General features: G+C 48.7%; 1 protein-coding gene across 3 annotated transcripts in view; it reads right to left on the reverse strand.

Annotated features, from left to right (window-relative positions):
• The window catches only part of LOC140911063 (phospholipid-transporting ATPase ID-like), a 131064-nt gene that overhangs the window by 83577 nt on the left and 29960 nt on the right, over nt 1–17527 (reverse strand). For all 3 annotated transcript variants that reach the window (XM_073343294.1, XM_073343293.1, XM_073343296.1), the window contains exon 3: nt 15236–15294. In XM_073343294.1, coding sequence (XP_073199395.1) covers nt 15236–15294 — 59 coding nt within the window. The remainder of the gene's footprint in view (nt 1–15235; nt 15295–17527) is intronic.

A 17527-nucleotide genomic window follows, 5' to 3' on the forward strand; every position in this document is an offset into this window, starting at 1 on the left:
ATAGCAACTCTGCTACAGCTGTAGCTGACATGCAGCTAGGTGCTGCCGCATAGAATCATAGAATATCAGGGTTGGAAGGGACCTCAGGAGGTCATCTAGTCCCACCCCCTGCTCAAAGCAGGACCGATCCCCAATTAAATCATCCCAGCCAGAGCTTTGTCAAGCCTGACCTTAAAAACTTCTAAGGAAGGAGATTCTACCACCTCCCTAGGTAACGCATTCCAGTGTTACACCACCCTCCTAGTGAAAAAGTTTTTCCTAATATCCAACCTAAACCTCCCCCACTGCAACTTGAGACCATTACTCCTTGTCCTGTCCTCTTCTACCACTGAGAATAGTCTAGAACCATCCTCTCTGGAACCACCTCTCAGGTAGTTGAAAGCAGCTATCAAATCCCCCCTCATTCTTCTCTTCTGCAGACTAAACAATCCCAGTTCCCTCAGCCTCTCCTCATAAGTCGTGTGTTCCAGACCCCTAATCATTTTTGTTGCCCTTCGCTGGACTCTCTCCAATTTATCCACATCCTTCTTGTAGTGCGGGGCTCAAAACTGGACACAGTACTCCAGATGAGGCCTCACCAATGTCGAATAGAGGGAGACGATCACGTCCCTCAATCTGCTCGCTATGCCCCTACTTATACATCCCAAAATGCCATTGGCCTTCTTGGCAACAAGGGCACCCTGCTGACTCATATCCAGCTTCTTGTCCACTGTCACCCCTAGGTCCCTTTCCGCAGAACTGCTGCCTAGCCATTCGGTCCCTAGTCTGTAGCTGTGCATTGGGTTCTTCCGTCCTAAGTGCAGGACCCTGCACTTATCCTTATTGAACCTCATCAGATTTCTTTTGGCCCAATCCTCCAATTTGTCTAGGTCCCTCTGTATCCTATCCCTGCCCTCCAGCGTATCTACCACTCCTCCCAGTTTAGTATCATCCGCAAATTTGCTGAGAGTGCAATCCACACCATCCTCCAGATCATTTATGAAGATATTGAACAAAACCGGCCCCAGGACCGACCCCTGGGGCACTCCACTTGATACCGGCTGCCAACTAGACATGGAGCCATTGATCACTACCCGTTGAGCCCGACAATCTAGCCAGCTTTCTACCCACCTTATAGTGCATTCATCCAGCCCATACTTCCTTAACTTGCTGACAAGAATACTGTGGGAGACAGTGTCAAAAGCTTTGCTAAAGTCAAGAAACAATACATCCACTGCTTTCCCTTCATCCACAGAACCAGTAATCTCATCATAGAAGGTGATTAGATTAGTCAGGCATGACCTTCCCTTGGTGAATCCATGCTGACTGTTCCTGATCACTTTCCTCTCATGCATGACTGGCAGGCTCCCTGCTCCCTGCAATGCATGGGCATCAACGCAGTTGCATTGCCACAGTAGCCTTCCAGGGGGCCACACTGCCAAATTGTTGGACACTAATTTCACTGTTTTTCTTTTTACTTACAGTAACCCAGGACAAAGGGATGTGGTTCCCCCATGTAGAGCGTTCATCCCTGATCACACAAATGCAGGGTGCATGAAAAAAACAGAAGGGCCTAAAAAGCATAAGAACAGCCACACTGAGTCAGACCATCCAGGCCAGGATCCTGTCTGCCGACCGTGGCCAATGCCAGGTGCCCCAGAGGGAGTGAACCTAACAGGTAATGATCAGTGATCTCTCTCCTGCCATCCAAATCCACCCTCTGACAAACAGAGGCTAGGGACACCATTCCTTAAGCCATTAATGGACTTAGCCTCCATGAATTTATCCAGTTCTCTTTTATAGTCCTAGCCTTCACAACCTCCTCAGGCAAGGAGTTCCACAGGTTGACTGTGCGCTGAGTGAAGAAGAACTTCCTTTTATTTGTTTTAAACCTGCTGCCCATTAATTTCATTTGGTGGCCCCTAGTTCTTATATTATGGGAACAAGTAAATAACTTTCCCCTATTCACTTTCTCCACACCACTCATGATTTTATAGACCTCTATCATATCCCCCCTTAGTCTCCTCTTTTCCAGTCTGAAAAGTCCTAGTCTCTTTAATCTCTCCTCATATAGGACCCATTCCAAACCCCTAATCATTTTAGTTGCCCTTTTCTGAACCTTTTCTAATGCCAGTATATCTTTTTTGAGATGAGGAGACCACATCTGTATGCAGTAGTCAAGACGTGGACATACCATGGATTTATATAAGGGCAATAAGATATTCTCCGTCTTATTCCCTATCCCTTTTCTAATGATTCCTAATGTCCTGTTTGCTTTTTTGATTGCTGCTGCGCGGACGTCTTCAGAGAACTATCCACAATGACTCCAAGATCTCTTTCCTGAGTGTATACTGAAAGCAGGGTATATTGAACACTGCATACAGCACAGAGGACTAGAATCTAGGAGGAACACAAGGACTGGCAGACTGAACAGACCCAAGGTCCATCGAGGCCAGCCCCTGAGAATGTCCAGCATCAGACACGTCAAAGGAAGGTTCAAGAAACCCCACTGTGGGTAGATTTGTGATAATCTGACCCCATGAAGGTCTCATCCTAATTCATAATAGAGATTGGCCTAAAACCTGAAGGAGCAGGTTTTATCTCCCTTTCAAAAAGTCTTTTAACATAGACTTTTATAACTCTGGGAATTTTTGTTATAATGTAACCATCCAAAACCTCTTTCGATTTAGCTAAATTCTTTGCTTTACTGTCATCCTATGGCAGCGAGTTCTACATTCTAATCACACGTTGAGTGTCCAGGAAAATCCTTTGGAAAATGTACTGCCTACACTTTGTATTTATAGCGGACCTTTCACCTGAGGATCTCAATGTGCTTTACAAACACTAGTTAACCTGTGCAATCACCCAAAGAGGTATTAGTATTATCTTAATTTTACAGAGGGGGAAACCGAGGCACACAGAAGCGGTGCTACTTGTCCAAGGTCACAAAGTCAGTCAGTGATGGGGCCAGGAGTAGAATGTAGGAGCCTTGTCTCCCAGTCGCCTGTTCTAACTATGAGGCCACATGCCCCCCAACCCATCCCAGCACCACAAACAAATCCCAAGAGTGCCCCGTTTCCTAGGCTCCTGCTGTGACAACTAGACTCCTTCCTAGACACGGAAAGAGATGTCTGCCCTCTGCTGTAACTGCTCGATAGCCTGCCTTTCCAGCGCAGAGTGTGCCAGAAGTCTTGGCTTCCCGGCCACTTTCCCCACAACTAGTCGTCGGGGATGGGGGTGTCACAGACGCAGCGCCCATAGCTCCCCAGCATTTTCAGGCTCAGTGCTGGACCCAAGGGCACACGCTGTGGCCGGCTTGCACACGCCAAGGGTGACCCATGTGGAAGTCTCATCTTGCTCCCATTTGGGAATCGCGGCGCAGAGGCACAGGAAGCAGTGTTAGCGTCCTGAGAGTGTTGGCTCTGCTCCTGCTTCCCACAGCAGTGCACGGAGATGAGACACCCCAGCTGCGGCTCGGGCCCAGTGCCACGTGTAGTTATCACAGGCAGTTACAAGGCTCCCTCGGACTTCTCTAGAGGCCTTATCAGGTGATGTGGGAATACAGAAACAGATCCCAGATTCCAGAGGGACAGATGGACAGACACTGGCTACGGGGTGTACATTGAGGGCTCCATGTTCATTACTGATCTAACATTAGAAACAGTTCCTGACCCAAGCTGAAATTTGCCTTTGCCTCAGGGGCCCTGCATTTCCTTTCCAGTTCTTGGATACCCAATTTCAGAACTGTTTTTGCAGCCCCCAGTGACGTCTCCACACAGCTGTGCTGAATTCCAAAGTGAAGTCGGAGAACTGGAAGGAGAATCTGAGTCAGAGCAAACACTAAAATCCTGCAAAACAGATTTCCTCCTCCATGCGCTCTATACAACCAAGTCACAACAATCATGAGACAGGCCCATCAGCTGGTGCTCAAAGGGGGTGTGTGGGGTGGGGAGGTCCACCCTGGAGGAATCCACACTGACATTGTACCAGGAAAGTGGCAGCGGGGCTAAGCTGCCTCCAAAATGAACCTTAATAAAGTCTCTTGAATCTCACTGGATCAAGCCCTGAGCTCGTCATTTCATTTTCACTCAATCCTTATGTGGGAAAAACCCTTTCTGCTGTCAATAGGAATTGGCCCATGTGAGAACTGAGTAAACACGGCATTGGGATCTGACCCTTTCTTTCTGCAGACGAGAGACAAATTTCTCTATTTTTAACTCCCGTGCTAAGGATCCCTGAAGTCTATTTCATTCAGGCTACTTTCTACCTCAAGTCATCATAGAATCATAGAATCTCAGGGTTGGAAGGGACCCCAGAAGGTCATCTAGTCCAACCCCCTGCTCAAAGCAGGACCAATTCCCAGTTAAATCATCCCAGCCAGGGCTTTGTCAAGCCTGACCTTAAAAACCTCTAAGGAAGGAGATTCTACCACCTCCCTAGGTAACGCATTCCAGTGTTTCACCACCCTCTTAGTGAAAAAGTTTTTCCTAATATCCAATCTAAACCTCCCCCACTGCAACTTGAGACCATTACTCCTCGTTCTGTCATCTGCTACCATTGAGAACAGTCTAGAGCCATCCTGTTTGGAACCCCCTTTCAGGTAGTTGAAAGCAGCTATCAAATCCCCCCTCATTCTTCTCTTCTGCAGGCTAAACAATCCCAGCTCCCTCAGCCTCTCCTCATAACTCATGTGTTCCAGACCCCTAATCATTTTTGTTGCCCTTCGCTGGACTCTCTCCAATTTATCCACATCCTTCTTGAAGTGTGGGGCCCAAAACTGGACACAGTACTCCAGATGAGGCCTCACCAATGTCGAATAGAGGGGAACGATCACGTCCCTCGATCTGCTCGCTATGCCCCTACTTATACATCCCAAAATGCCATTGGCCTTCTTGGCAACAAGGGCACACTGCTGACTCATATCCAGCTTCTCGTCCACTGTCACCCCTAGGTCCTTTTCCGCAGAATCACCTTGACTTCTAACTAGGGTGGGATCATACGTGGCATTATGTTTCCCCTAGTTGGTGCCAGGATAAAGCATGTCTGTTTGTTTTTAATTCTGCAGTTGACACGACACACAATTTAGTTTGCTTTAGTTATTTCAAGCCACTGATCTCTCATTGTGCAGCATAAGGCCAAAGAGATGTCAGGCCTGGGCCAGTTTGGGGGCACAAGTCTCATGATGAACCTGTGTCTTTGCAACGAATCCCACAAACCACTGCCATGCTCAGCCATGCCCAGAGCCAGCCCATTCACTCTAAATGGTACTACCTTTGTTTGCAGGAACCCCTACCCCTGTACAGCAGCAAAAGGCCTCCCTGCTGTTGGTAACATTAGGACTTCCTTCCAGGATTTGGGTAAGGGGCACTACACTATCTGGATAAGAAGTACTTTGTTGTCTCCCCTCCAGTGGGTACCGTCACCATTTACACAGAGAGACGGAAGAGACCTACCAGATCCTCCAGCCCACGTCCCTGAAGCTAATGCAGGATAGTCCCTACAGCACATAAAAACAGAACAATGGCCATGCTGGGTCAGACCAAGAGTCCATCTACCCAGTATCCTGTCTTCCAGCAGTGGCCAGTGCCAGGTGTTTCAGAGGGAATGAACAAAACAGGGCAATTTATCAAGTGATCCATCCCCTGTCATCCAGTCCCAGCTTCTGGCAGTCAGAGATATGGGGACACCCAAGACATGGGATTGTGTCCCTGACCGTCTTGGCTAATGGCCATTGACGGACCTATCCTCCAGGAACTGATCTAGTTCTTTTTTGAGCCCAGTTATAGTTTTGCACTTCACAACATCCCCTAGCAAGGAGTTCCGCAGGTTGACTGTACGCTGTGTGAAGAAATACTTCCTTTTGTTTGTTTTAAACCTGCTGCCTATTCATTTCATTAGGTGATGCTGGGTTCTTATGTTACATGAAGGGTAACATAACACTTGCTTATTCACTTTCTGCACACCAGTCATGATTTTACAGACCTCTCTCATATCCTCCCTTAGTCGCCTCTTTTCCCAGCTGAACTGTCCCACTCTTATTAATCTCTCCTCATATGGAAGTTGTTCAATCCCCTAATCATTCCTATTGCCCTTCTCTTTATTTATTCCAACTCAAATATATCTTTTTTAAAAGATGGGCTGCCCAGAACCCAGAACTGCATGTAGTATTCAAGGTGTGGGCATATCACTGATTTATATAGAGGCATTGTGATATTTTTTGTCTTATTATCTAGCACTTCCCTAATTGTTCCTAATATCCAGTTAGCTTTTTTTGACTAATGCTGCACACTGAGTGGATGTTTTCAGAGAACTGTCCACAGTGATTCCAAGATCTCTTTCTTTAGTGGTAACAACTAATTTAGACCTTGTCATTTCATAGGTATAGTTGGAATTATGTTTTACAATGTGCATTCCTTTACATTTATCAACCCTGAATTTCATCCGCCATTTTGTTGCCATCACCAATGGTGGATTAACGCACAGGTCCATGGGACCCCATCCAATTTGAGGGGCCCAGGCGTGCCAGAAGCTGTGTAGAAGGGGTGAGGGCCACCAGCGCCAGAACTGTGGCCCCACTCCTGCTCTTCCTCTTTCAGGCAGGGTCCCACCCCCTGCTCCTCCTCTTCCCCCAGAGACCCCAGCCAGGCCAGAAGCTGGAGCTGGATCAAGGTAAGAGCTGCCCAGGGAGCCTGGGCTGCTGTGGAGAGCCCCACACCCTCCACCTGTCCTAGGCGGGGAGCCAGGGTGCCCAAAAGCAGCACCCAGCCCATGTCCTTGCCCCCTGGGGCATGCCACCTCGGACAGGTGGAGGGTCCGGAGCTCCCCACAGTGGCCCAGGCTCTCTGGATGGCTCTTACGGGCCTGGGGGAAGTGAAGAGGAGCAGGGCCCCATGGTGGGGGCAGCTACGGCCCAACTCAGCCCTCTCCCACCGGGAAGAGGCTGGCGCCGCTAGCAGAGGCTGAGTTTTCTGCCTGCCCATGTTAAAAAGTGCATGGGGCCATAGCCCCCCCCGTTCTGACACCCCTAGAACCCCAGAGTGTGAGGGGCCCAAATGTTATTTGTGGCCACGGACTCAGTAAATCATAATCGACCTCTGGTAGTCACTGAGGTTTGAGAGAGCCTTTTGTCGCTCTTCGCAGTCTGCCTGGGACTTAACTATCTTGAGTAGTTTTATATCATCTCACTGTTTGCCACCTCACTGCTTAGCCCTTTTTCCAAATCATTTATGAATATGTTGAATAGGACTGGTCCCAGAATAGACCCCTGGGGGATGCCACTATTTAACTCTCTCCATTCTGAAAACTGACCATTTAATCCTACCCTTTGTTTCCTATCTTTTAACCAGTTATCAATCCATGAGAGGACCTTCCTCTTATCCCATGACAGCTTACTTTCTTAAGAGCCTTTGGTGAGGGACCTTGTCAAAGGCTTTCTCAAAGTCCAAGTACACTATATCCACTGGATCCCCCTTGTCCATGTTTGTTGATCCCCTCAAAGAATTCTAACAGATTGGTGAAGCATGATTTCCCTTTATAAAAGTTGTGTTCACTCTTCCCCAACATATATTCATCTCTGTGTCTTATAATTCTGTTTTTTTCTATAGTTTCAACCAGTTTGCCTGGGACTGAAGTGAGGCTTACCAGTCTGTAATTGTTAGGATCACCTCTGGTGGCTTCTTTAAAAATTGGCATTACATTAATTATCCACCAGTCATCTGTAGGGCCAACCAAATTCATGGCCGTGAAAAACAGATCACGGACTGTGCAATCAGATCTTCCCAGTGAAATCTAGCTACTGGATGGCTGGGGACTGGGAGTACCCCAGCCACGGGCTCTTACTGTGCACTGGGCTCCAGCTGCTAGTCTCAGTGGGGCTGGCGCAGGACAGGATTCCTCTTCACCTGCACGGGCTGCTCTCGAGGGGAGATCACACCCACCTCCGGGTTCCTTGCCCAGCTGCTCTGAAGGCAGCGAAGAAGTGAGAGTGGCAATCCCACAAGCCCCCAACAACTTTGTGACCCCCCCAACTCCCTTTTGGGTTGGGACCCTCATGGTTACATACATACATTTTTAAAATCCTGTGACCATGAAATTGACCACAATGGACTGTGAATCTGATTGGACGCTAGGCTGATTAAAGCGATAGGTTCCCTATCACAGTTAGTACTTCTGAAATTTCACATTTGAGTTCCTTCAGAACTCTTGGGTGATACCATCTGGGCTTGGTGACTTTTACTGCGTAATCTATCAGTTTGTTCCAAAACCTCCTCTACTGACACCTCCGTCTGGGGCAGCTCCTCAGATCTGTCACCTAAAAAGAATGGCTCAGGTGTGGGAATCTCCCTCACATCGTCAGCCATGAAGACCAGTACAAAGAATTCTGTTAGCTTCTACACAATGGCCTCATCTTCAATGAGTGCTCCTTCAGCACCTCCATCGTCCAGGTGCCCCACTGACAGTTTGGCAGGCTTCCTGCTTCTGATCCATTTAAATACAATTGCTGTTAGCTTCTGTATCTTTTGCTAGCTGCTCTTCAAATTCTTTTAAGCCTGCCTAATTATACTTTTACACTTGCCTTGCCAGAGGTTATGCTCCTTTCTATTTTCCTCCATGATTATTATGATGATTAGGGGACTGGAACACATGAGTTATGAGGAGAGGCTGAGGGAGCTGGGATTGTTTAGCCTGCAGAAGAGAAGAATGAGGGGGGATTTGATAGCTGCTTTCAACTACCTGAAAGGGGGTTCCAAAGAGGATGGCTCTAGACTGTTCTCAATGGTAGCAGATGACAGAACGAGGAGTAATGGTCTCAAGTTGCAGTGGGGGAGGTTTAGATTGGATATTAGGAAAAACTTTTTCACTAAGAGGGTGGTGAAACACTGGAATGCGTTACCTAGGGAGGTGGTAGAATCTCCTTCCTTAGAGGTTTTTAAGGTCAGGCTTGACAAAGCCCTGGCTGGGATGATTTAACTGGGAATTGGTCCTGCTTTGAGCAGGGGGTTGGACTAGATGACCTTCTGGGGTCCCTTCCAACCCTGATATTCTATGATTCTATGATTCCATCTGACTTGACTTTGAATCTTTAAAGGATGTCTTTGTGTCACTAACTGCCTCTTTTATTCTATTGTTCAGCCAGGGGTGGAGGGGAGGGCATTTTTTGGTCCTCACTGTTTTTTTAATTTGGGGTATACATTTCGTTTGAGCCTCTATTATTGTGTTTTTTAAAAGTTTCCATGCAGCTTCCAGGCATTTCGCTCTTGTGACTGTTCATTTTAATTTCTGTTTACCTGGCCTCCTCATTTTTGCGCAGTTCCACCACAGTAGCATTGATCTATCAAAAGGAGGGTTTTCTCGGTATTTCCCCCACCAAGGATGTTCAAATTTAATTCCATTATGGTCGCTATTACCGAGCCGTTCAGCTCTGTTCACCTCTTGGACCTGATCCTGGGCTCCACTGAGAACTAAATCAAGAACGGCCTCTGCGGGTTCCAGGACTGGCTACTCCAGGTCATGGTCATTAATGGTGTTTAGAAATTTTCTCTCTGCAGCCTGTCCTAAGGTACCATGATCCCAATCAATATGCATTATTACTGAGTTTTCTGAGGCTGGCAGTCTGGGGATGGGACCACCCAACTGTGTCCCAGAAAGTCTCATCTAGGTACCTCTCTGTCTCCCTTAGCTTGTCCAGCTCAACCACTCTGGTCTCAAGCGCCCGAACACGGTCTCGGAGGAATGAGAGTTGCTTGCACCAAGTGCGCACTTATGCCACCTACCCACACGGCAGGGAATCCTACATGCTGCGTTCAGTGCAATAACCGGGATACCCCCCACTCTGCTGCTGGACGTCTGCCTGCGTTATCTTTACTGGCCTACGTTTAGAGAACACTTGTTAGGTGCATCGGCTCTCACACGCCCTCTCTAAACGCCCACTTGCTGCGGCTGGTCACTAGCACCTTGTGCAGGGCTTAGTCCCGTCTAGTGTTAAACGTCCTGTGGCAGAGCTCCAACCTCGTCCCCGAGGGCCCCGCCCTTCCAGGCGGTTTATGCTAGCTTCCCAGAGGCTCACTGCAACCCTCCACGTAGCCCTTCTCTCTCTAGGGCCAGGGATACAGTCTACTGAGCCCTTTTCATCATAAGCCAGCAATGGAGGTTGGTGAGAGAATTCCCACAGTCTCTGTTGCTCCTACGGCCTCATGCCAAAACCGTTCAGCTTCCTGTCCTGACAGGGGCCTGTTTTCCCCTCCCAGGAGGTGTTTCTGTAGTGGTGGGTTGGGGGGAACCCGGGCCCGGCCTCTACTCCGGGTTCTGGCCCATGGACCCTAATGGTAGCAGCTGTTGGCAGCCAACCTTTCACTGCCAGAGTTACTACATTTCCCTGGGCCACTTCCCTACAGCTCTCCTGCTTCTCCCTTACTAGTGAGACTTGAGGTTATCTTCATTAACCAGCCCTTCAGCCACACTTCCTCTCCCCTGGCTCATCCCTGCCTGACTGGAGTGAGCCCTTTTATGTTATCAGAGGGGCCTTAATTAGAGTCAGGTGGTCACATTAGCTTAATGGCCTCACCTGACTCTTTGCAGGTTAATTGGAGTCAGGTGTTCTCATTAGCCTGGAGCAGCCCCTGCTCTGGTCAGTCAGGGAACAGAAACCTGTTAATCTAGTGGCCACTATATCTGCCTTCTGCTACTCTGCTGTACTCTGCTCGGTGTCCCCGTCCTGTTCCCTTCGTTTGACCCTTTGACCACACTCCCGTCCCTGTTGTTCATTAGTTGTCCCCCGTAATTATTTGGTTTCCCAGGTCCTGTGGATCCCCCCCTTAGGCTGGGGGGGGATCCTTTAGCAGTGGGCGGGCTTCGCCTGCCCACTTCCTGGATCCCTATAAGGCTACTCTGCTGTACCCATCTGGCCTGGGTCTACCACATAACCGATGGGTGGGCCTTCCCGTTCCACCTCTCCTTTGAATGACACATGCCCAGGCTGATCCACCTCCCTCGTAGGAGGTTTTCCTTCATAGTCAACCTATTTTTTCTCTTCCTTAATTTCACTCCATCAGTCCTAATTAAGTCCTGCCTTGTACCGTACTCCCATCCCCTGCTGGGGTTTGCACCATTCCAGTAGCTGAAGCCCCCAGGGCCCTGCCAGTAGATTGCCCTCTTGCCACGTTTCCTGGGAGTGAAGATGATCTGTGGGGGGATGGGTGACCAAAAGTTTTCTGCAAGTCCAAGTGCAACAGGTTTATTTACGCTCCCTTGGGTATGTTAATGGGGCCTGTCTGAAACAGTGGGAAATCCCATTCCTGACAGCTCTTTTGAGACTATGGAGGAGTCTTGACTGACGTTAGGATGGCCCAGTATTATGACTCTGCAAACAGTCTGGTCTTGCTCCACATGCAGCTGAATTTCTCACCCTCCTCGGCTCCTCACTCACATCTTCCTGCATGACTGTTCCACAGAGCGTGGAGGAGGAGAACACGCTGCGGAAGGGAGATAACTACAGGATACCCACCTCAGGCTTGGCTTTGCAGCACAGTCCAGCTGCCCAGCCCTCAATAAGTCTAAACAAGGACAAGGCATTCCCACCCTTTGCTCAGTCTTTGTTCTGGGGATGTCAGGCCAGGAGAAACCATTCCAATTGATGAAGGGCTTAAACCCACCGACCGCCATCTGCCCCCATACAACTCGGGTGTTTGTCTGGAATACAACAATCCCTCAAATCCATATTTGCACAGTTCCTCCTCTAACCTCTCTCAACTCCTTGGGGAGAACACGCTGCCCCTGGGAAACCATGACCGTCTTGCGGGCTGTGCTCCCAGACCAGACACAGAACCTAGTCTATAACTGTAATTTATGGCCCTATTAAGCTATAAAAGAGTCAAATGAACCCTGCCCACGGCTGCAAACTTCAAACAGGAAGCCCACTGCTACAACTCTTCTTAAGCTCTTTGCTGAATTACCAGGTTTCATTCTAGTCTGTCCTAGCTGGCCCTTCTCTCACGCAGAAGCTTCCAGTGCAACTTTTCTTGTTCCCAGAGAGCTGGTAAAACTCCTGGGCTCGAGAGCCAACACCAGGGCCAGCCAATATGGGCCACAGGGAGGAATGGCTACTACCCTCTGGTCCTCCCTGAAGGTGCCCATGCCAGCTGTGGAGCCCACTGGCCCCAAGCAGCTGAATGGCACAGTGAAGCTTCCTCAGTTCAACCTGTTGTGTTCACTCCATGAACAGATCATGTGGCATAAACATAAAAGCCAGGAGCTCTGGGCTGCATATGCTGTCGCCCAGTGACCTTAGCAGCAGCTGCTGCCGCCTTTCTGCATCCCTAGGCCCACGCAATCGCAGACCCACAGTGCATTGTCTGGCTCCCGTTCAGCCCGCTCTTGCATGACCCCGGAGCAGTGCTCTGTGGCAGGCAGGGTCCCCAGGCTCCTCCCCTCAGCACTGCACCCTGGCTGCTGCAGCGTCACGGTATTCAGGATCAGGAGGGAGCCGTGTTAGTCTGTATCCACAAAAACAACGAGGAGTCCGCTGGCACCTTAAAGATTGACCGATTTATTTGGGCATAAGCTTTTATGGGTAAAACCCCGCTTCTTCAGATGCATGGAGTGGAAATTACAGATGCAGGCATTATATAATGACACATGAAGGGAGTTACCTCACAAGTGGAGAACCAGTGCTGACAGGGCCAATTCGATCAGGGTGGATGTAGTCCACTCCCAATAACAGATGAGGAGGTGTCAATTCCAGGAGAAGCCAAGCTGCTTTTGTAATGAGCCAGCCACTCCCAGTCCCCATTCAAGCCCAAATTAATGGTGTTAAATCTTCAAATGAATTTTAGTTTTGCTGTTTCTCTTTGAAGTCTGTACCATCTGTACCCACCCAAGAGGCCAGGATTTGATTCTTTACCTGGATTGCAGGCTCCTGTTCCTACTCATGAAAAGTTTAGAAGCCCCCCTTTTTTAGTTTAGAAGCACCCCTATGACCGCAGGGGTGTTAATGGGCGGCTTCACCTTGACGGGCGCCTTAGAATGTGTGTTAACTGCTTATGCTAAGCAATTTGTTCCATCTCGTATTTAGCTGGAACAGTCCTGAAGAAGAGCTCTGTGCAGCTTGAAAGCTGATCTCCCTCACCAACAGAAGTTGGTCCAATAAAAGACATTCCCTCATCCACCTTGTCTCTAACATCCTGGGACCCACATGGCTACAACTACACTGCAAACAATATAAAGTGTAAAGTATGTGGGGAAGGAGCCAGGAGCCTCTCTGTCCTCCTTGGAGTTTCCAGCCACACCCAAGATGCCAATAAAAATAGGGTCTGAAGTCACTTTGGGCTAGGCCAGCTCTTTTCCATCCATCCTGCCAGTATGAATGTACTGAACGGAAAACTTACCAGGACTTATTTGGAAATAAAAAGCCCAGGGCATGATGTGCAGCTCTGTGCAAGTCAGACTGTGCTAGCATGGTTTTGGGACAGCTTTATGGTTTCCCCCACTCTGGCATGCTCCAGGGCTTGGGCTTTCTAGACATTCTTCTAGAATTTCTCAGCTTCAGTCTATGCTGGGCTCCAGGGATGCTGGGCCATGTGACATGTCAGACTAATGTCTGGGGCAGGGCTACAGAAATTCACGGCCACATTTAACAGATGATATTGCAGCCATCTGCTTACCAGTGTGCACCTCCACACCTAACCCAATGGACTCTCATGGCAGCTCTCCAGAGATTCACACTCTCTCTCCCTGCCCTCGGCTATTTGCAAATCTACAGACGTGCAACTGGCATGCTGGGAACCAGGGATCTATAGAAGTTAATCCTATTGATGACTCTACATGGACCGGGAGTCAGAACCAGAGAAGTATGCTCCCCACAAAGACAGGCAGGCACAAACACACACTTCTGAACTCGGGGTGGGGGTGGAGGAAAAGGAGGATCGGGCCAGCAAAGGTCACCCCTTTCACTTCTCGTCAGAGCATGTGGGGGAGGCCATTAGGACAGACAGGACAGCCTCCCTCCCTCCTACATCCTCATCCCAGCCCCGTGAGCACAGTGTCCTGTCCCAGCCTGGCATCCTCCCAATCCTGGATCGCCAAGCACCGTAAGCTGAGAACGCACATCCAGTCCTGCATTGCCAGGCCCCACATGCATAAAATGCACCTTCCCAATCCCATATCACCAAGACTGAAGAACTGAAGTGGTATAAAGGCCTTGCCCTAGCCCCCTGCATATTTCACCCTGTGCACACATTGTGCGTTCAATGTGCATGCAGTGGTCATGTCCCATGCAAGTCTCCCAAGTGTTTGGTTTGGTCCAGGCATGAAAAAGAACCAATGAAAAATATCCAGTTCATGCTGCCGTGAGCATGAAACTTATTGTAAAGTCTTGGGGCCCAGTCCTACAAACAAGTATCTTTAACTGAGTGAGCTCAATGAGCCTAGCTGCAGGTATGAAGTCACTAGGGTATGATTTTGCAGGATCAGGTCCTTTATTAGTGCCCTGCTTGCAGAACAGATGCCAGAGATGAAACTTCCAGTGCCTGACTCTAATGACAAAAGAAAAGGAGGACTTGTGGCACCTTAGAGACGAACCAATTTATTTGAGCATAAGCTTTCGTGAGCTACAGCTCACTTCATCAGATGCATACTGTGGAAAGTGTAGATCTTATTATATACACACAAAGCATGAAAAAATACCTCCTCCCACCCCACTCTCCTGCTGGTAAGAGCTTATCTAAAGTGATCACTATTACCAGCAGGAGAGTGGGGTGGGAGGAGGTATTTTTTCATGTTTTGTGTGTATATAATAAGATCTTCTACACTTTCCACAGTATGCATCCGATGAAGTGAGCTGTAGCTCACGAAAGCTCATGCTCAAATAAATTGGTTAGTCTCTAAGGTGCCACAAGTACTCCTTTTCTTTTTGCGAATACAGACTAACACGGCTGTTACTCTGAAACCTGACTCTAATGAACAAGCAGGTTTTCCTGTGCACTCATATGTCATTACTGAAAGGCTGCCAGGGACAGACATTGACCAGCCTCATTTAGATCTTTTGATAAAGTCCAAGACATTTTTATACAATTTTTTTTTCAAAACAGACTTCAGCACTTTGTTTACAAAGCTCTCCCCAGCATGTGCACGAGTGACCCTACCATAACAAATCCACATACCCACAATACACTTCCGATTGGAAGGAAACTTGCAAGTGAGCTGGTGTCCCATGAAGCAGCCCTGACAATTGTTCCGCATTAAACATATGATTGTTACTTACAGCATATTCGAACTCCAGATTAAAGTCCCGGTTGTTTGCCTGAAGGTGCCTCTGTTCCTCTGTAGAGAAGAACACACACATTAGATTTCAGCAAAGGAGAACTTAATAGCTATTTGAGGAGGAGGAGAATGAATAATTACAAGCATCAAGGAGCAGCAGGAAGAGGGGACTTTTAGGAGAGTAATGCCAGGGAGACCCAAGCTGTGTGCCAGAACCCCAGTGCCCAGGCTTAGTGGTGTGTGGCAGACACCCACCTGCCATGATGCTAGTGCTGAGCATTGGTGTCACAGTGATGTGGCGTTCATTCACCAACACGTTCCAATCACATACCTCACTGTGGTCCCAGCATGGCATCAGTAGGACAGGCTGATCTCCTACCCATCACATTAGCTTCCCTGGAGGCTCAGGATTAGTTCTAGACAAGTGAGACTCAAGCTCCCAACCTCCCTCCACAAAAATCTTGACAAGCTGGTGCCCTAGCTCTATTGTTAATTCTGCACCATTACTGGAGTGTGTAGGAGGGCAGGGCATCAGCAGTGTAATAACAAGCAGCTCACAGAGATGTTTTCATTCAAGGAACTCAAATGCTTTAGATAGTAATTCATTCACCCTTACACCCCTTTAGTGAGACAGAAAAATTCTTTTGCCTCATTTTACGATGGGGAAACTGAGGCACAGAGCAGTTAGCATGACCTTCTCAAGCTCACAGAGGGAGTCAAAGGCAGAGTTAGGAATAGAAAACATACGTCCTGGCTTCCGTTCCCCTTCTCTAACCACTAAGTCACACTCCCCTACGTAAAACATTCCCCACTAGTCACTGGGCAGATCTAAGCAACACACCTAGAGAAGGCTATTTCAGAACACTTGCTGCATTCCTTTCATACAGTTAGGGCTGCTCTGAATCCCTCCTTGGGGATTCTGAGCTGAGTCCCACAGTAAATGCTGCAAAGAGATAAATGATCATGAAGAAAATAAGAGATGGTAAAACCTTAAGAAAATCAAAAAACCAACAGAAATGCGGGAGCAGAGCGTGGGCAGGGCTTGGGAAAAGTGAAACAACATTCAGCTCTGCGGAACTGCCAGAGCAGCGTCATTCAACCAAACATTGTGTGGTTAGACAGCCAGGCTCAAACAAGCCGCGGGCACAGGAGAGTGAGCTGTTACTGAAGAGGACTTTACAAAGGAAACCCAGCCTAAGCATGGGCAGTGCTTCTGCCAGATCCTCAGTGCCCAACACCGTACACTTAGGAACCTGGGCAGCATCAGAGATGTTGACCGCAGCCAGCAGCGCCCTACCCAGAGGGCAGGATCTGCCTAGCTGGATGCCAGGCGAGAATCTATGCGGAGGATACTGTAAGCTGGGGAGCAGCCCAGAGAGTTAGGGGGGCTGGCTGATATCCCCACAGCGGGAACTGTAGACTAGGAACAGGGCAATACGGAGCAGGGAGCACGGCAAAAGCTGTGACACCTGCTGACATTTCAGAGTCCAAGAGTAAGCTCCCAGTTCCTGGACTCCTCTCTCTCCTTCTCTTCAGGGCCACTGGGAGTAGCCTGCATTGGGACTGCAAAGGGGAGGAAGGAGCCAGATCTGCAGAGGGCTATATGGAGAGCTCCTTTGCGCTTTCGCTGGATCCTGATCACAGCGCAGCTAAGAAGCCGGGCTGCATTCCTTACTCTACCAGCTTGGCCATCCTCAAGGTCACCCAGGCCTGTGTACAGCTTCCCTCTGGGGAAAAAAGGCTCTGACAGGGAGATGCACCTCAAACATGTGGTCTGAATTCAGCATTTCCAGGGAAAGCTGGGAGTTCAATGTGTGTGTGCAGCACCAGAGGAAGGAGCCTGGTATCTCATTGGAGAGAGACCTCCATTCCTCAGGCAAAAACAATGAGGAGTCCTTGTGGCACCTTAGAGACTAACAAATTCATTTGGGCATAAGCTTTTGTGGGCTAGAACCCACTTCATCAGATGCATGGAGTGTAAAATACAGTAAGCAGAATATATATTTATTCTTTTGTGTAGAGACTGTCCAGTTTGACCAATGTACATGGCAGAGGGGCATTGCGGCACATGATGGCATATATCACATTGGTAGATGTGCAGGTGAACGAGCCTCTGATAGTGTGGCTGATGTGATTAGGCCCTGTGATGGTGTCCCTTGAATAGATATGCGTACAGAGTTGGCAGTGGGGTTTGTTGCAGGGATAGGTTCCTGGGTTAGTGTTTTTGTTGTGTGGTGTGTAATTGCTGGTGAGTATTTGCTTCAGGCTGGGGGGCTGTCTGTAAGCGAGGACT

The sequence above is a fragment of the Lepidochelys kempii genome, chromosome 5, assembly GCF_965140265.1.
Source record: "Lepidochelys kempii isolate rLepKem1 chromosome 5, rLepKem1.hap2, whole genome shotgun sequence".
NCBI classification, from domain to species: domain Eukaryota; kingdom Metazoa; phylum Chordata; order Testudines; family Cheloniidae; genus Lepidochelys; species Lepidochelys kempii.